The 18,288-nt window shown below is 42.6% G+C and overlaps 1 protein-coding gene across 1 annotated transcript in view; it reads right to left on the bottom strand.

Annotated features, from left to right (window-relative positions):
* The window catches only part of SOX5 (SRY-box transcription factor 5), a 583,674-nt gene that overhangs the window by 168,139 nt on the left and 397,247 nt on the right, over window positions 1-18,288 (bottom strand). Inside the window, exon 7 of the mRNA XM_038741985.1 lies at window positions 3,918-4,038. Coding sequence (XP_038597913.1) covers window positions 3,918-4,038 — 121 coding nt within the window. The remainder of the gene's footprint in view (window positions 1-3,917; window positions 4,039-18,288) is intronic.

Genomic DNA, 18,288 nt, shown 5'->3' with positions numbered 1-18,288 from the left:
TATTGGAGAACTCATTCATTCCCATGGCTTCAACTACCATCTCTACCTGGATAATTCCCAAATTTCTGGATAAGTGCTCAATAGGTACCATTGATTGATTATTATTTTTATTATTTTCATCATTGATATGGGTTCAAATATTCGCTCCACCAACTGTCAACTGTGTGGCTTTGGGCAAGTCACTTAACTTCTCTGTGCCTCAGTTACCTCATGTGTAAAATGGGGATTTAAAAAAAACCTATGAACCCCCCGTGGGACAACCTGATCACCTTGTAACCTCCCCAGTGCTTAGAACAGTGCTGTGCACATAGTAAGCGCTTAACAAATGCCATTATTATTATTATTATTATTGTTATTATTATTATTATTGAGAAGTGGGTGCTCCTTTTTCATCTGATGTCACAAAAAATAGATAAAACCTAAAGGGAGAATTGCCTAAATCCCAATAAGATGATGTAATTCACGGTGGCTCTCCCGGATGGGACTTTCACTCAGTCATTCAGTGATATGAATTGAGTAGTGACTGCTTGCAGAGGACTGTACTGAGCACCTGGTTGAGTACAATATGACAATAAATGGATACTTTCTCTGACCATTAGTAAATAATGATAATAATAATAGCATTTGTTAAGCGCTTACTATGCACGAAGCACTGTTCTAAGTGCTGGGAGGGATATAAGGTGATCAGGTTGTCCCACGGGGGGCTCACAGTCTTCATCCCCATTTTACAGATGAGGTAACTGAGGCACAGAGAAGTTAAGTGACTTGCCCAAAGTCACACATCAGATGAGTGGCAGAGCCGGGATTAGAACCCATGACCTTCTGTCTTCCAGATCTGTGCTCTATCCACTAGGCCATGTTGCTTGCTGTGTAAATGGAATCTACAAACATAGAATACCTGATTTCCTAGCTACCTTCCAGCTTTGGCTCTATATGAAATTTTTTAACCACTATGATTATTGTTGTCTTTACGGTCCTTTCCAAGATTTTTAAAAACTGTTTTCTTTTTCTTATAGCCTGCCTGATTTCCTGTTTGCCCATCTCTCTTCAGATGAAGCGGGAACTCGATTACCCAAACCTTTAAGGCCCTCAATCAGCTCTCTCCCTCTTACCTAACCTCATCCTCTCCCATGCCACTCCAGCCCACACAATTCATTCTTCTAACACCAACCTACTCACCGTGCCTCAGTCTCTTCTCCCTTGCCACCAAACTCTTACTCTCTCTGTCTCCCACCTCCTTCCTCCTCTTTCATATCCAGCAGGGCTCTACCTTCTCATTTCTTTGCAGGTATTTTTTATGGCATTTGTTAAGCCCTTACTATGCTCCAGGCACTGTACTAAGCACTGGGGTAGATACAGGATAATCATGTTGGACACAGTCTCTGTCCCACTTTGGGCTTGCCGTCTTAATCTCCATTTTTACAGATGTGGGAACTGAGGCACAGAGAAATGAATTGACTTGCCCAAGATCATGCAGCATACAAGTGGTGGGGCCGGGATTAGAACCCAGGTTCTTCTGATGCTCAGGCCCAGGCTCTATCCACTAGGCCACCCTTCTGTTCTCAAAGTCCAATCAATCAACCAATCAATCAATCAATCAATCATATTTATTGAGCGCTTACTGTGTGCAGAGCACTGTACTAAGCTCTTGGTAAGTACAAATTGGCAACATAAGTCCAACTAAAATCACTTCACTTCTTTTGCCTGAATAATCTCTCATCTCCTCAAATCTTTCTATAACTCCATTGTATCACTAAGAGATCCTACCCTCTTACGTCCTCACCCTACATCCTCTTCCCATAGCATGGCTAGTGAAAAGAGCCTGGGCTTGGGAGTCAGAGGATGTGGATTCTAATCCCACTTCTGCCACTTGTCTGCTGTGTGGCCTTGGGCAAACCACTTTACTTCTCTGTGCCTCAGTTACCTCATCTGAAAAATGGGGATTAAGACTGTAAACCCCACGTGGGTCAACCTGATTACCTTGTATTTACCCCAGCGCTTAGAACAGAACTTGGCACATAGTAAGCGCTTAACAAATACCATAATAATAATAATAATAATAATAATAATAATAATAATAATAATAATAATAATTATTATTATTATTATTATTATTATTACTTAAGTGTTTAACAAATACCACTAACAAACAGACAAACCTATTTAATATTAATGACCATCTCTCCCTCCAAACTGTCAGTTCATTATGGGCAGGGGCTGTGGCTGTTGATTGTTCTATCGTCCTCTCCCCAGCACTTAGTACAGTGCTCCGCCCACAGTAAGCAGTCAACAACTACGATTGAAAGAACTGATTAACAGGTATGACAATTATTGTTATGGCTATTACATCTACCAGAATAAATCTCTTCAATCTACTATTATATCCAAAATATTACCATATTAATAAAATCATTCATCTTATCCCACCTCGATGACCGCATCAACCTCCTTGCTGACCTTCCAACCTCCTGCCTCTCCCCACTCCAGTCCATCCTTCACTCTGCTGCCCGGATCATCTTTCTACAGAAACGTTCTGGGCACGCCACCCCCCACTTCAAAAATCTCCAGGGGTGGCCCATCCACCTCCATACCAAACAAAAACTCCTCACCATTGGCTTTAAAGCTCTCCATCCCCTCACCCGCTCCTACCTCACCTCCCTTCTCTCCTTCTCCATCCCAGCCCGCACGCTCCGCTCCTCTGGTGCCGCTAACCTTCTCCCTGGGCCTCCATCTCACCCGTCTCACCGCCGACCCCTGGCCGACATCCCTGCTTTTGGCCTGGAATGCCCTCCCTCCTCAAATCCACCAGACAATTCCTCTCTCCCCCTTCAAAGCCTTATTGAAGGCCCTTCTCCTCCAAGAGGCCTTCCCAGACTAAGCCCCACTTTTCCTCATCTCCCACTCCTTTCTGTGTTGTCTGGACTTGCTCCCTTTGCTCTTCCCCTCACCCCACCCCACAACACTTATAGATATAAATATAGATTAGATAGATAAATAGATAGGTAGATAGATAGATAGAGGTAGATATATAGAAAGAGATAGATATAGATAGATATAGATACAGATAGATATAGAGATAGAGATAGAAAGAAATAGATAGATAGATAGATAGATATAGCTAGATAGAGATAGACAGAGATAGATAGAGATAGAGATATAGATAGATATAGCTAGATATAGCTAGAGGTAGAGAGAGATAGAGAGATAGATATAGCTAGATAGATATAGATATAGATATAGATATAGATAGAAAGAGATAGATAGAGATGGATAGAGGTAGATATCTATCTATATCTAGCTATATCTAGCTATATCTCTATCTATCTCTATCTACCTCTAGCTATATCTATCTCTATCTATCTATATCTCTATCTATCTCTATCTATCTATATCTATATCTATCTATCTGTATCTATATCTATCTATATCTATATATATATATCGATATATCTATATCTATATATCGATATATCTATATCTACCTATTTATCTATCTATATCTATCTATCTATCTATCTATCTATCTATCTATCTATATATATCTGTCGTTATCTTTATGGTATTGATGTCAGTTTATTTGTACTGATGTCTACCTCCCTCCCTCTAGACAGTGAGTTCATTGTGGGCAGGGACTGTCACTGTTTATTGTTGTATTGCTCTTTCCCAAGCGCTTAGTAAGGTGCTCTGCACACAGTAAGCGCTTAATAAATATGATTGAGTGAACTGAATGAATGAATACATCGCCCAGAGGAATCATGTTTTTCAGGCTGGCGAAACATTCCCGCCTCCTCCCTCATCTTCTGTGAAGACTAGAACGTGTCACGCTTGTGAGGTCAGTCTTCGTGGCCGTCCCAATACTCAAAAGTCTGGCTCAAGCCCCTCCACCCAATCCCAGGTGGGAAGTTGACCCTACTCACCGCATCCGGCCTTGTAGCTGAAGCCAGGAGGGAGAAGAAATCCTTGCTGAGCTGCTGCCGCCAGGGTCCGTTGATCCGGAGGGAAAACTGGAATCATCAATGGAGGCAACTGACCTTGGGCCTGCTGGAACATGAGAGAGGGAATCAAAGCGGGACAACTCCAGGAGGGGAAAAAATCACAGATAATAATAATAATAATAATAATAATAATAATAATAATAATAATAATAATTGTGGTATTTGTTAAGTGCTTACTATGTACTGCTCTGCCAATTGTCAGCTGGGTGACTTTGGGCAAGTCACTTAACTTCTCTGTGCCTTAGTTACCTCATCTGGAAAATGGGGATTAAGACTTGTGATCCCCCGTGGGACAACATGATCGCCTAGTAACCTCCCCAGCGCTTAGAACAGTGCTTTGTACATAGTAAGCACATAATAAATGCCATTATTATTATTATTATTATTATTATTAATCTAGCTGTCTCTGCTCCAGCATGTAGCACAGTGCTTAGCAGTAGTAAAGCTTAGCAATCAATCAATCAATCAGTCATATTTATTGAGTGCTTACTGTGTTTCAAGCACTATACCAAGCACTTGGGAGAGCACAATATAACTGAGGTGGTAGAAGACACAACAGCATAAGATAAGATAGTCATGTCATGGGTATAAGATAGATAGTCATGGGGAAGCAGCGTGGCTCAGCGGAAAGAGCATGGGCTTTGGAGTCAGAGGCCATGGGTTCAAATCCTGGCTCCGCCACTTGTCAGCTGTGTGACTTTGGGCAAGTCACTTCACTTCTCTGGGCCTCAGTTCCCTCATCTGTAAAATGGAGATGAAGACTGTGAGCCCCTCGTGGGACAACCTGATTACCTTGTATCTACCCCAGCGCTTAGAACAGTGCTTTGCACATAGGAAGCACTTAACAAATATCAACATTATTATTATTATTATTATTATTATTATTATTATTATTATTATTTTCTTTCCCCCCAACGAGCTTTGAGTCTAGAGGGAACAGAAATTAATATCAATAAATAAATTACAGATCTGGACGTAAGTGCTGTGGATCTGGGAGGGGGAGATGAATGAAGGGAGCAAGTCAGGGTGACGCAGAAGGGGGGTGGGAGAAGAGGAAAGGAGGGCTTAGTCAAGGAAGGCCTCTTGGAGGAGATGGGCCTTCAGTAAGGCTTTGATGGGGGAAAGAGTCACTGTCTGTCAGATATGGGGAGGGAGGGCATTCCAGGCCAGATGTGGGACGTGAGCAAGAGGTCAGCGCCGAGAAAATAATAATAATAATGACATTTATTAAGTGCTTACTATGTGCAAAGCTCTGTTCAAAGCACTGGGGAGGTTACAAGGTGATCAGGTTGTCCCACCGGGTGCTCACAGCCTTAATCCACATTTTACAGATGAGGTAAGTGAGGCACAGAGAAGTTAAGTGACTTGCCCAAAGTGTCATAGCTGACAATTGGCAGAGCCGGGATTTGAACCCAAGACCTCTGACTCCAAAGCCCGGGCTCTTTCCACTGAGCCACGCTGCTTCTCTGCAGATAGACGACACCGAAGCTGTGAGAATCTTCTCTATCCATTCTGGTAGCCTCTTTCAGAATCAAAATCCAGGGGTCTTCCCTAGGACCGACATCGATTATATCCTCATATTCTTCAAATCCAGTACCCACAACCTCAGCTGAAAGATTCTGAACAAATCAGAAGCGCCTATAATGGAAACTTTCTCAATCAAAGACGTCAAAGACATCATTCCCTCGACAGTCACCCTCTCGCTTTCCGCCGGCCCCGACAAAACCCGGAGATTACTTCACCCACTCAACCTTCGGAGGGGAAGCAGGGCACCCATTTAAAAGTAATCACACATCTATTTCAAGGAAAATAATTAAGACCACAGTACCTGCATTAAATTGCCAGGGGAATTTATGTTAGCTGGGAAAAAAAAAAACCTAAAATACTACCCATTTTGGATCTATTCCAGGATTCCAATGCTAATTTCTCCCCAAACTGTACCCAAAGTGGAAAGAAGATTCCTTGAAGTTTTAATGCTTATTTGGCATAAAATTTGAAGAGGTCTTGACAATCCATTGAAGCAGCGTGGCTCAGCAGAAAGAGTGTGGGCTTTGGAGTCAGAGGTCATGGGTTCAAATCCCGGCTCCGCCAGTTGTCAGCTGTGTGACTTTGGGCAAGTCACTTAACTTCTCTGGGCCTCAGTTACCTCATCTGTAAAATGGGGATTAAAACCGTGAGCCCCCCAAGGGACAACCTGATCACCTTGTAACCTCCCCAGCGCTTAGAACAGTGCTTTGCACATAGTAAGCGCTTAATAAATGCCATTAAAAAAAAAAATCTATTCATCAGTCAGCCGACATTTTAAAATCCATTGTATGCAAAATAAAGAGGGAAAAGGGATTCTCTCCTTTATTAAAGGAACTGGAATTTGTTAATCACTTATGTGCCAGGCACTTTACTAAGTGCTGGGATAGATACAAGCTAATCAGGCTGGACACAGTCAATGTCCCTCATTCATTCATTCAATCATATTTAATAATAATTTTGGTATTTGTTAAGCACTATGTGCCAAGCACTGTTTTAAGCACTGGGGCAGATACAAGGTAATGAGGTTGTCCCGCATGGGGCTCACAGTCTTAATCCCCATTTTCCAGATGAGGCAACTGAGGCACAGAGAGGTTAAGTGACTTGCCCAAAGTCACACAGCTGATAAGTGGTAGAGCTGGGATTAGAACCCATGACCTCTGACTCCCAAGACCACGCTCTTTCCACTGAGCCACGCTGAGCGCTTACTGTGTGAGCAGCACTGTGCTAAGTGCTTGAGAAAGCACAATACAACAAGAAGCAGACACATTTCCCAGGCCACAACGAGCTACAGTCTGGAGGCCAGGGGAGACAGACATCAATATGGGGCTCACGGTCTTAATCTTCATTTTACCAATGAGGTAACTGAGGCACAGAAAAGCAAAGTGACTTTCCAATCGGTGTACTTCAAAAAAGATAATCTTCCTCTAGAAGGCAATTACTCTAGATATGTTTCTAAACATTTCTTTAAATCCCAAGCATGTTTCATATGGAAATTTGTTGCAGAAAAGTAGCCTCTTCCCTCCCTCCATTTCAGCATCATTCCCCATCTTTCCATTTCTTCCATCTTCCCTCCCTTTTAACCTTCCTCTCTCAGTCCATACTTCCCTTGTCCCTCCAATTAGTAATGATGATGATGATGACGATGATAGTGGTATTTGTTAAGCGCTTACTGTGTGCCAGGCACCGTACTAAGCGCTGGGGAAGATACAAGGTAGTTGGGTTGGACACGGTCCATTTTAGGATTCACAGTCTTAATCCCCATTTTGCAGAGAAGGTGACTGAGGCCCAGAGAAGTTAAGTGGCTTGCCCAAGGTCACACAGCAAACAGGTGGAGGAGCTGGGATTAGAACCCAGGTCCTTCTGATTCCCAGGCCTGGGCTTTACCCATTAGGCCACGCTGCTTGCATTAATTCAATTCAATTCAATTCAATCGTATTTATTGAGCGCTTACTGTGTGCAGAGCACTGTACTAAGCACTTGGGAAGTACAAATGGACAACATACAGAGACGGTCCCGACCCAACAACGGGTTCACAGTCTAGAAGGGGGAGACTGACAACAAAACAAAACAGGTAGACAGGTGACAAAACAGGCAGCTCAATAAATGCGGTTATTGGTAATAATAAGAAAAAGGAAGCACCCAGAAAGCGCTCAATAAATGCGGCTATCATTATCATTAATACTAGTAATAACGGGGAAAAGGAAGCACCCAGAAAGCACTCAATAAATGTGGTTATTTTGTAGAACACTATATTTCATCCATAGAATAGAATAGAATCGGTAGACATAATCCCTCAAGGGGTTTATTGTCTTCTGTGAGCAGAGAACTGTAATGAACCATAATGACTGAGCACTTTCATAACTTTTTAAAATCAGCCCATTTACTGAGTGGTCTCGTAAATCCCTAAATTCAGCCTATTTACTGAACGCTTTCATAAATCCGTCAAATCGTCCTATTTACTGAGCGCTCTCATAAGTGTTTTGTTCTCTGTCTCCCTCTTCTAGCCTGTGAGCCCGTTGTTGGGTAGGGACTGTCCCTATATGTTGCCGACTTGGACTTCCCAAGCGCTTAGTACAGTGCTCTGCACACAGTAAGCGCTCAATAAATGCGATTGAATGAATGAATGAATGAACTGCACTGGGCACATGGGAAAGTACAATTAGATTGTAGACATAATCCCTGACCTCACAAGCAGTTTACTGTCTACAGTGAGTTTACTGTCTACTGCAAGTGTGGATGAGTATAATACCATTAGTAAATGCTCTCTAACACTCTCTCTCCTTTTCTCCCTTTCTTCTCTCTTTCCCTAATCTTCCTCCCTCCCACCTCCCTCACAAAACACTTCCTAATAATAATAATGGCATGTGTTAAGCGTCCACCACGTGCCAGACACTGTACTAAATGCTGGATTTTAAACGAGCAAATCAGGTGGAACACAGTCCTTGTCTCCCATGGGGCTCTCAGTCTCAATCCCCATTTTACAGATGAGGGAACTGAGGCCCAATGAAGCGACTTGCCCGAGGTCACACAGCAGACAAGTGGCGGAGCCAGGATTAGAACCCATGACCACCTGATTCCCAGGCCCGGGCTTTAGCGGCTACGCCATGCTGCTTCCCATAAGCAGACTTGCTGCTCGCATCATCAGGTCCAAGACAAAGACGAAATAGCCATATTCTTTCAGAACAAAAATGAACAGCCATGTAGATTTTTTCATAGTACTCTTCTTCGGCAAAGAGCCATGGAACTTTTTTTTTTTTAATGGTTTCCAAGGATAAAAGTGACTTTGCCAAGCAAAGTGGCTTCAAAACAGGACTCAAAAAATACTAATAGAAAGACAGATGGTTCTACTAAGTGCTCGGCTGCCAAAAAAAGTAAAAAAAAAAAAAAGTGAAAAAAAAAGGAGTGATGTTATTGAAGCTGACTGAAAAGTTCTCTGATGACTGCAAATACTCTTGTCCCATCGCAAGTGTTAACTCTGCCTGGAGGGCAAATATAGTGAAAATACCAGCTCTCCCCCCCCCCCCCAGCCCCCAAACACCCTACCCATCTTGTACCCCTTCCTTTCCAAAATAAAACCCATCAATGCCAAAGCCCTTAGTGAAGCCTGGAAATTCATTCCAGAAAGCAGGTAACGATCGTACTTAAGGACTTCCATTTAGGCAGAGAGTAAACGTGGTCAGTTTCCTCTTTTAATTTGGCTTCTCAGCCCTCTCGTCCTCTGATTGAAGCTCTTATGACGTTAGATCAATCAATCAATCCTATTTATTGAGAGCTTACTGTGTGCAGAGCACTGGACTAAGCGCTTGGGAAGTACAAGTCGGCAACACATAGAGACAGTCCCTACCCAACAGCGGGCTCACATTAGATGCCACAAGAAGTGTGGCTTAATAATAATAATAGCACTAATAATAATAATAATGATGGTATTTGTTCATTCATTCATTCATTCATTCAATCGTATTTATTGAGTGCTTACTGTGTGCAGAGCACTGTACTAAGTGCTTGGGAAGTACAAGTCGGCAACACATAGAGACAGTCCCTACCCAACAGCAGGCTCACATTAGATGCCACAAGAAGTGTGGCTTAATAATAATAATAGCACTAATAATAATAATAATAATGGTATTTGTTCGTTCATTCATTCATTCATTCAATCGTATTTACTGAGCGCTTACTGTGTGCAGAGCACTGTACTAAGCGCTTGGGAAGTACAAGTCGGCAACACATAGAGACAGTCCCTACCCAACAGCGGGCTCACATTAGATGCCACAAGAAGTGTGGCTTAATAATAATAATAGCACTAATAATAATAATAATGATGGTATTTGTTCATTCATTCATTCATTCATTCAATCGTATTTATTGAGTGCTTACTGTGTGCAGAGCACTGTACTAAGTGCTTGGGAAGTACAAGTCGGCAACACATAGAGACAGTCCCTACCCAACAGCAGGCTCACATTAGATGCCACAAGAAGTGTGGCTTAATAATAATAATAGCACTAATAATAATAATAATAATAATGGTATTTGTTCATTCATTCATTCATTCAATCGTATTTATTGAGCGCTTACTGTGTGCAGAGCACTGTACTAAGTGCTTGGGAAGTACAAGTTGGCAACATCTAGAGACGGTCCTTACCCAACAGTGGGCTCACAGTCTACAAGGGGGAGACAGACAACAAAACAAAACATATTAACAAAATAAAATAAATAGAATGGTAAATATGTACAAGTAAAATAAATAGAGTAATAAATCTGTACGAACACATATACAGGTGCTGTGGGGAGGGGAAGGAGGTAGGGGAGGTGGGATGGGGAGGGGAGAAGAAGGAGGGGGCTCAGTCTGGGAAGACCTCCTGGAGGAGGTGAGCTCTCAGTAGGGCTTTGAAGGGAGGAAGAGAGCTAGCTTGGCGGATGTGCAGATTTATTAAACATTTACTATGTGCCAGGCATTGTACTAAGTGCTGGGGTGAATGCAAACCCTCTTTTAGACTGTAAGTCCGTTGTGGGCAGGGATTGTCTCTCTTTGTTGCTGAATTGTACTTTCCAAGCGCTCACACAGTAAGCGCTCAATATATACGATTGACTGAATGATTGAATGACTACAAACAAATAGGGTTGGACACAGTCCCTGTCCCACTTGGGGCTCACCGGCTCAATCTCCATGTTACAGATGAGGTAACTGAGGCCAAGAGAAGTGAACTGACTTGCTCAAGGTCACACGGCAGACAAGTGGCTGTGTCAGGATTAGAACCTTTGACCTTTCGACTCCAAGGCCGGTATCTATTCACTACACCATGCAGCTTCTCTAGTGACCAGAGTATAGTCCTGAGAGTCAGAAGGACCTGGGTTCTAATCCTGCCTCTGTCACTTGCCTGCTCTGTGACCTTGGGCAAATCACTTCTCTGGGCCTCAGTTACCTCTTCTGTAAAATGGGGATTACTATCAGTCAATCAATCAATTGCATTTATTGAGTGCTTACTGTGTGCAGAGCACTGTACTAAGTGCTTGGGAAGTACAAGCTGGCAACATATAGAGACAGTCCCTACCCAACAGTGGGCTCACAGTCTAGAACGGGGAGACAGAGAACAAAACCAAACATACTAACAAAATAAAGTAAATAGAATAGATAGGTACAAGTAAAATAAATAGAGTAAGAAATAATACCAAATAATAAATAAATGAATAAATAGATGAATAAATAAATAAATAAATAGATAGATAAATAAATAAATAAATAATGCTAATAATACTGTGAGCCCTATGTGGGACAGGGACTGTGTCCTCCCTGATTACTTTGTACCTACCTGGGGGGCTTAGAGCAGTGCCTGGTATGTAGTTAAGTGCTTAGTGCAGTGCTCTGCACACAGTAAGCGCTCAATAAATGCGACTGAATGAATGAATGAATGAATGAATGGTACACACTTAACAGAGACCATAATTATAATTACGCAAACTCAATTTGTATAAAGTAATGGCAGAAGTGGGAAGAGGTCACAAGGATACAGAAATAGTGAAGATAATAATATTTGTTAATCAATCGATAAATGGTATTTTTTTGAGTGCTTAATGTTTGTAGAGCACTGTACCAAGAACTCGGGAGAGTACAACGCACCAGAACTGGCAGATACATTCCTTGTCTGCAGTGAGCTTACAGTCTAGTATTTTTGGGGTGCTTAGTGTGTACAGAACACAGTACCAAATGCTTGCTTGGGAGAGTACAATACATCAGAGCTGACAGATACATTCCCTGCCTGCAGTGAGCGTACAGTCTATAGAGGGGGTTTACAGTTAAACCCTGTCTATGTGCCAAGCACTGTACTAAGCACAGGGGCAGATTCAAGATAATCTGATCAGACACAGTCCCCGTCCCACATGGGGTTCACAATCCAGTCAGTTAATCAATAAATCGATGGTATTTATTGAGCACTTACTGTGTGCAGAGCACTGTTCGAAGTTCTTGGGAAAGTACATACCACAGAGTTCATTCATTCATTCAATCATATTACATTCAATTATATTATTATTATTATATTTACTGTAGAGCTCTGTACTAAGCACTTAGGAGAGTACTATGCAATATCTATCATTCTATTTATCTATTTTGTTGGTACTGACACCTGTCTACTTGTTCTGTTTTGTTGCCTGTCTCCCCCTTCTAGACTGTGAGCCCGTTGTTGGGTAGGGACTGTCTCTATATGTTGCCAAATTGTACTTTCCAAGCGCTTAGTACAGTGTTCTGCACACAGTAAGCGCTCAATAAATCGACTGAATGAATGAATGACCGACGAACAGACACATTCCCTGCCCACAGTGAGCCTACAGTCTAATGGGGGAGACAGATATGAATAGAAATAAATAAATGACATTTCTGGACATAAGTGCTATGGAGCTGGGCGGGGGGGATAAATAAAGGGAGCAAGTCACAGTGATGCGGAAGGGAGTGGGAGAACAGGAAAGGAAGGTTTAACTTAGTCAGGGAGGGCCTCTAGGAGGAAACGTATCTTCGATAAGGATTTTAAGGGAGGGAGAACGATTGTCACAGATCCAAGGGCACAGGTGACACACAAGGGAGAGGGGGTCAGAGGAAGAAGGCTTAATAGGGAAAGTCCACTTAAAGCTCAGTCCAATTTTCTGTCCGAAAACTCTCATTATAATCCTGCCACTTCTGTCTCAGGAACCAGATTGCTACCAGATATAACATAAATGGAAATATTATATGGTCGCTGACTCTTCCTTTATACGGCTCGTTTCACTACTGCTTTTTAACTTTTCCGTGCGTGTTTAGTGTTAGTATTGTTGCTAAGAAACAACCTTTTGAAAGTGATATAGAAAAAGGAACCCCTATTCACTCTTAGGTGAAGAAGCACCTCCTTTTTTAACGCCGTAAAATCTTGACTGATAGCTACTCGACGAGCAGGCCCTTCTGCGGAAAATGAAAAATCCTCTCTCGCCGGTTGTCTGTTTCTCTCGCTAGGGTACAATTTTCACTCAATTTTAAACCACCGGGTGATGAGACGAGAAGGCAAATGATCCTAAAAGCAAATAGAGGGAGCACGTGTTTCCGATAATGGAGCACTGTCTTCCTCCTGAAAGCCGATCGGGTTATAACTCGAGGCAGCAAAGTACAGAGTGGCTGTTTACCCAGAATTATTGTTGATAGTGGGACAGATGTTTTCTAATTTGCCTAAGGCACCTCAAACCTTATTGCTGGGATGTTTTACTTGGTATAAATAGTGCCCGGCTTGGAGGGTAATTAGCCGAGGAATATTCCCTGAGGGCCTCGGAGGTTTCTAAGCTTCTATACGGTTAGGATATCTGACGCCCGAAGCCTGATTTCGTCACTAAGGCGTCTTTACTTTCTTGAGGGCGATATTTTAAATCCAGCTGTGGCTTGCTAAAATGCGCTTCTATTTTTTCCCCTTCAAAGGCTTGTGACTCTCTCTTGTTTTCTCCAGCATTTTGTGGACAACGAAATGGCCGGTTCTAATTGAGCAGGTGTAGCAGCCCGCTTATGGAAATGAAAGTACAAATCCTATTGTAAGGTTTCGTGTCATATGTTGATGTTTCAACCGTTTAGAATCAAGGTAACGATAAGGATAATTGTGATATTAGTAAAGCGCTTAGTATGTGCCGGGCACTGTACTAAGCGCTGGAGTGGACACATGGGGCTCACAGTCTCAATCCCCATTTTACAGAGGAGCTAACCGAGGCCCAGAGAATTAAGTGATTCACCCAAGGTCACACAGCAGACAGGCGGCGGAGCTGGGATTAGAACCCACAACCTTCAGACTTCCAGGCCTGTGTTCTATCTACCACGCCAATATCAATCAATCAATCAATCAATCAATCGTATTTATTGAGTGCTTACTGTGTGCAGAGCACTGTACTAAGCGCTTGGGAAGTACAAGTTGGGAACATATAGAGACAGTCCCTAGCCAATATGAGAATTGGTAGATTTGCTCCCTGCCCACAGTGAGTTCACAGTTCATTCATTCACTCATTTGTTCAATCGTATTTATTAAGCACTTACTTTGTGCAAAAACTGTACTAAGCACTTGGGAGAGTATGATACAACAACAAACAGACACATTCCCTGCCCACAAGAAGCCCATGTACCCCAGAGCGTAGTACAGTAACAGGCACATAATAAGCGTTTGACGAGTATTTCAAAAAAGATAAAATAAAAACAAAACAAAAAAAAAGAGGGTTGGCAACTCAAGGTCAAGAAAACTTGAACTACGACTCTAGGAATTGAAGTCAGTCAGTTTACTGTACTATTAGAGAAGCAGCGTGGCTCAGTGGAAAGAGCACGGGCTTTGGAGTCAGAGGTCATGGGTTCAAATCCTGCCTCTGCCAATTGTCAACCGTGTGACTTTGGGCAAGTCACTTAACTTCTCTGGGCCTCAGTTCCCTCATCTGTAAAATGGGGATTAAGACTGTGAGCACCCCGTGGGACAACCGGATCACCCTGTAACTGCCCCCAGCGCTTAGAAAAGTGCTTTGCACATAGTAAGTGCTTAACAAATACCATCATTATTATTATTGAGCACTTAATGTGTGCAGTGCACTGTACTGAGCTCTTGGAAGACTATACTATAACAAAAAATAATAATAATGGCACTTATTAAGCTCTTACTATGTGCAAAGTACTGTTCTAAGTGCTGAGGAGGTTGCAAGGTGATCAGGTTGTCCCACGGGGGCTCACAGTCTTAATCCCCATTTTACAGATGAGGTAACTGAGGCCCAGAGAAGTGAAGTGACTTGCCCAAAGTCACACAGCTGACAATTGGGAGAGCTGGGATTTGAACCCATGACCTCTGACTCCAAAGCCAGTGCTCTTTCCACTGAGCCACACTGCTTCTCTGTATACAGACATGTTCTGAAGACTCCTAGGGCATCTTTGACTTTAAACAATCGTAGATGGAATGCCATAAAAAAGTCAAAGCCTGCCTGAATTTTAGCGATAGGAGCAGTAGAAGCGATAGTATGTATTTAGCACTATGAACCGAGCACTGTACTAAACGCTGGAAGAACATACACAGGTGAGATCTAATGTAGCTTCTGGCCTTCAGGGCCTTACCAACTAAGAATGTAAAGATAGTGGTGATCATGATGACAGATGCAAAAAGAAAGGGGGCCAAAGCTGCCTGAAGGAAGGGAATATGTCAACCAACTATGTTATAGTGTATTCTCCCAAGTGCTTAGCACAGGGCTCTGCACACAGTAAACACTCAATAAATATGACATTTTTATGATTTTGTTAAGCACTTACTATGTGCCAACACTGTAATAAGAACTGGGGTCGATTAAAGCTAATCAGGTTGGACACAGTCCCTGTCCCACGTGGGGCTCACAGTCTCCATCCCCATTTTACAGATGAGGGAACTGAGGCCCAGAGAAGTGAAGTGACCCACCCAAGATCACACGGCAGACAAGTGACAGACCTGGATTAGAACTCAGGTCCTTCTTACTGCCAGGCCTGTGCTCTATCCAATGTGCCACCCTACTTCTCAGTGATTGACTGATTGTTGGAAGCCACCCTTGAAGTCACATGGGTGGCCTTTTTTATTTATAGCATTTATTAAGCGCTTACTATGTGCAAAGCACCGTTCTAAGCGCTGGGGAGGTTACAAGGTGATCAGGTTGTCCCACGGGGGGCTCACAGTCTTCATCCCCATTTTACAGATGAGGGAACTGAGGCCCAGAGAAGTTAAGTGACTTGCCCAAAGTCACACAGCTGCCAATTGGTGGAGCTGGGATTTGAACCCATGACCTTTGACTCCAAAGCCCGGGCACTTTAAACTGAGCCACGCTGCTTCTCAACGACGACTGGCTGCTTCCATGGGCTAGAGCTAGAGCCAAGAATCATGGGAATCTCAGGGAGAGTCAATGTCTTTCCCACAATGCCCCTACGGTCAGGAGTAATAGTAATAGTAATAATAATAATAATAATAATAATAATAATAATAATGACGATGATGATAATAATGACGATGATGATAATAATGGTATTTGTTAAGGGATTATTATGTGCCAAGCACTGTTCTGAGCACTGGGGTAGATACAGGAAAATTAGATCATCCCACATGGGGCTCACAGTCTTTATCCCCATTTTACAGGTGAGGGAACTGAGGCCCAGAGAAGTGATTTACTTGCCCAAAGTCCCACTGCTGCCAATTAGCGGAATCGAGATTAGAACCCATGATCTCCGACTCCCAAGCCTAGGCTCTTTCCACTAGAGAAGCAGCTTGGCAAGAGCCCAGGCTTGGGAGTCAGAGGTCATGGGTTCAAATCCCAGCTCCTCCACTTTTCTGCTGCGTGACCTTGGGCAAGTCAATTACCTTCTCTGGGCCTCAGTTCCCTTATCTGTAAAATGGCGATTAAAAGTGTGAGCCCCATGTGGGACAGGGACCGTGACCAACCTGATTAACTTGTATCTATCCCAATACTCAGAACAGTGTTTGGCAGACAGTAGGTGCTTAAGAAGTACCAGAATTATTAATATTATTATGAAACGGTGATAGCAGGAGAAAGAACAATAATTTTGTTAGTACTCTGGGAAGTTTCAGGCATGATTGCTAACTGCATTCATTAGAGATGTAACCTCCCTAACGGTTTGCTCAACCTCCAAACTACAATCCTCCTTCTCCCTCTTTCTCCTCCTTGCTCCCACAATCACCTCCTTTTAGTGATCATACTGGCTTCTTTACCATTCCTTGTTTGTGGACTTGACCCTTCTCCCTACTCTCAGCCATCCTTACATTTAGTAATAATAATAATAATAATAATAATAATAATAATAATAATAATAACAACAACAATAACAATTATTGAAGTATTATATTGAATTATTGAAGTATTTGTTAAGCGCTTATTATGTGCCAGGCACTGTTCTAAGTGCTGGGGTGGATACAAGATAATCAGGTTGGACACAGTCTCTGTCATTCATTCACTCATTCAATCGCATTTATTGAGCACTTACTATGTGCCAAGCATTGTACTAAAGTACTGTACTGTGAACCTTATTTGGGGCTCACAGTCTTCATCCCTATTTTACAGATTCATTCATTCATTCAATCGTATTTATTGAGCACTTACTGTGTGCAGAGCACTGGACTAAGCGCTTGGGAAGTACAAGTTGGCCACATATAGAGACGGTCCCTACCCAACAATGGGCTCACATACAGATGAGGGAACTGAGGCACCGAGAAGTGAAGAGACTTTCCCAGGTCACACTTTCCCAGGATTAGAACCCAGGTCCTCCTGGCCCTCAGGCCCGTGCTCTATGATAACAATAATAATAATGATGATCGCATTTGTTAAGCGCTTACTATGTGCAAAGCACTGTTCTAAGCACTGGGGTAGATACAAGGTAATCAGGGTGTCCCACGTAGGGCTCACAGGCTTCATCCCCATTTTCCAGATGAGGTAACTGAGGCCCAGAGAAGTTAAGTGACTGGCCCAAAGTCACACAGCTGACAAGTGGCACAAGCGGGATTAGATCCCACGACCTCTGACTCCCAAAGCCGGGTTCTTTCCACTACGCCATGCTGCTTCTCTGTAATATGATTATTACAAATAAATAATATTTAAACTATGATTTACTAAAAATCACCTTTCCTCCCTCTACCCCATCCTTACGTTCTCCTCTTTAACAAATCTTTCCCCTGATTCTCCTCCACCTTTCCACTGAAGTCTTTGCTTTTCACTGGTCTTTCCAAATCTTGAACTCATCCATCCCGACCCCTTTCCCCCAGCTTTTTAAGGAATCATTTTGCCAAGTGCTTACTATGTGCCAAAAACTGTAGTACTCTCTGGGATGGATACAAGACATAGTTCTCATCACATCTTAAGGTTTCAATAAATATCACTGATTGATTATGTGGTTGATTGATCTCTGAGAGTTTAGGTTTTTGAAAAAAATTATATTAATCCTATTAATGTTATTTGTTAAGCGCTCACTAAGTACTAGACACATATCTATTCTATTTATTTTATTTTGTTAGTATGTTTGGTTTTGTTCTCCGTCTCCCCCTTTTAGACTGTGAGCCCACTGTTGGGTAGGGACCGTCTCTATATGTTGCCAACTTGTACTTCCCAAGAGCTTAGTACAGTGCTCTGCACACAGTAAGCACTCAACAAATACGATTGATTGATTGATTCTAAGTGCCAGGTTAGATACAAGGTAATCAGATTGGTCACAGTCCCTGTCCCAGGTGATGCTCACACTCTTAATCCCCATTTTACAGATGACATAACTGAG

The sequence above is a fragment of the Tachyglossus aculeatus genome, chromosome 2 (genome assembly GCF_015852505.1).
Source record: "Tachyglossus aculeatus isolate mTacAcu1 chromosome 2, mTacAcu1.pri, whole genome shotgun sequence".
Taxonomy (NCBI): domain Eukaryota; kingdom Metazoa; phylum Chordata; class Mammalia; order Monotremata; family Tachyglossidae; genus Tachyglossus; species Tachyglossus aculeatus.
This window is presented reverse-complemented; position numbering and strand designations above follow the sequence as displayed.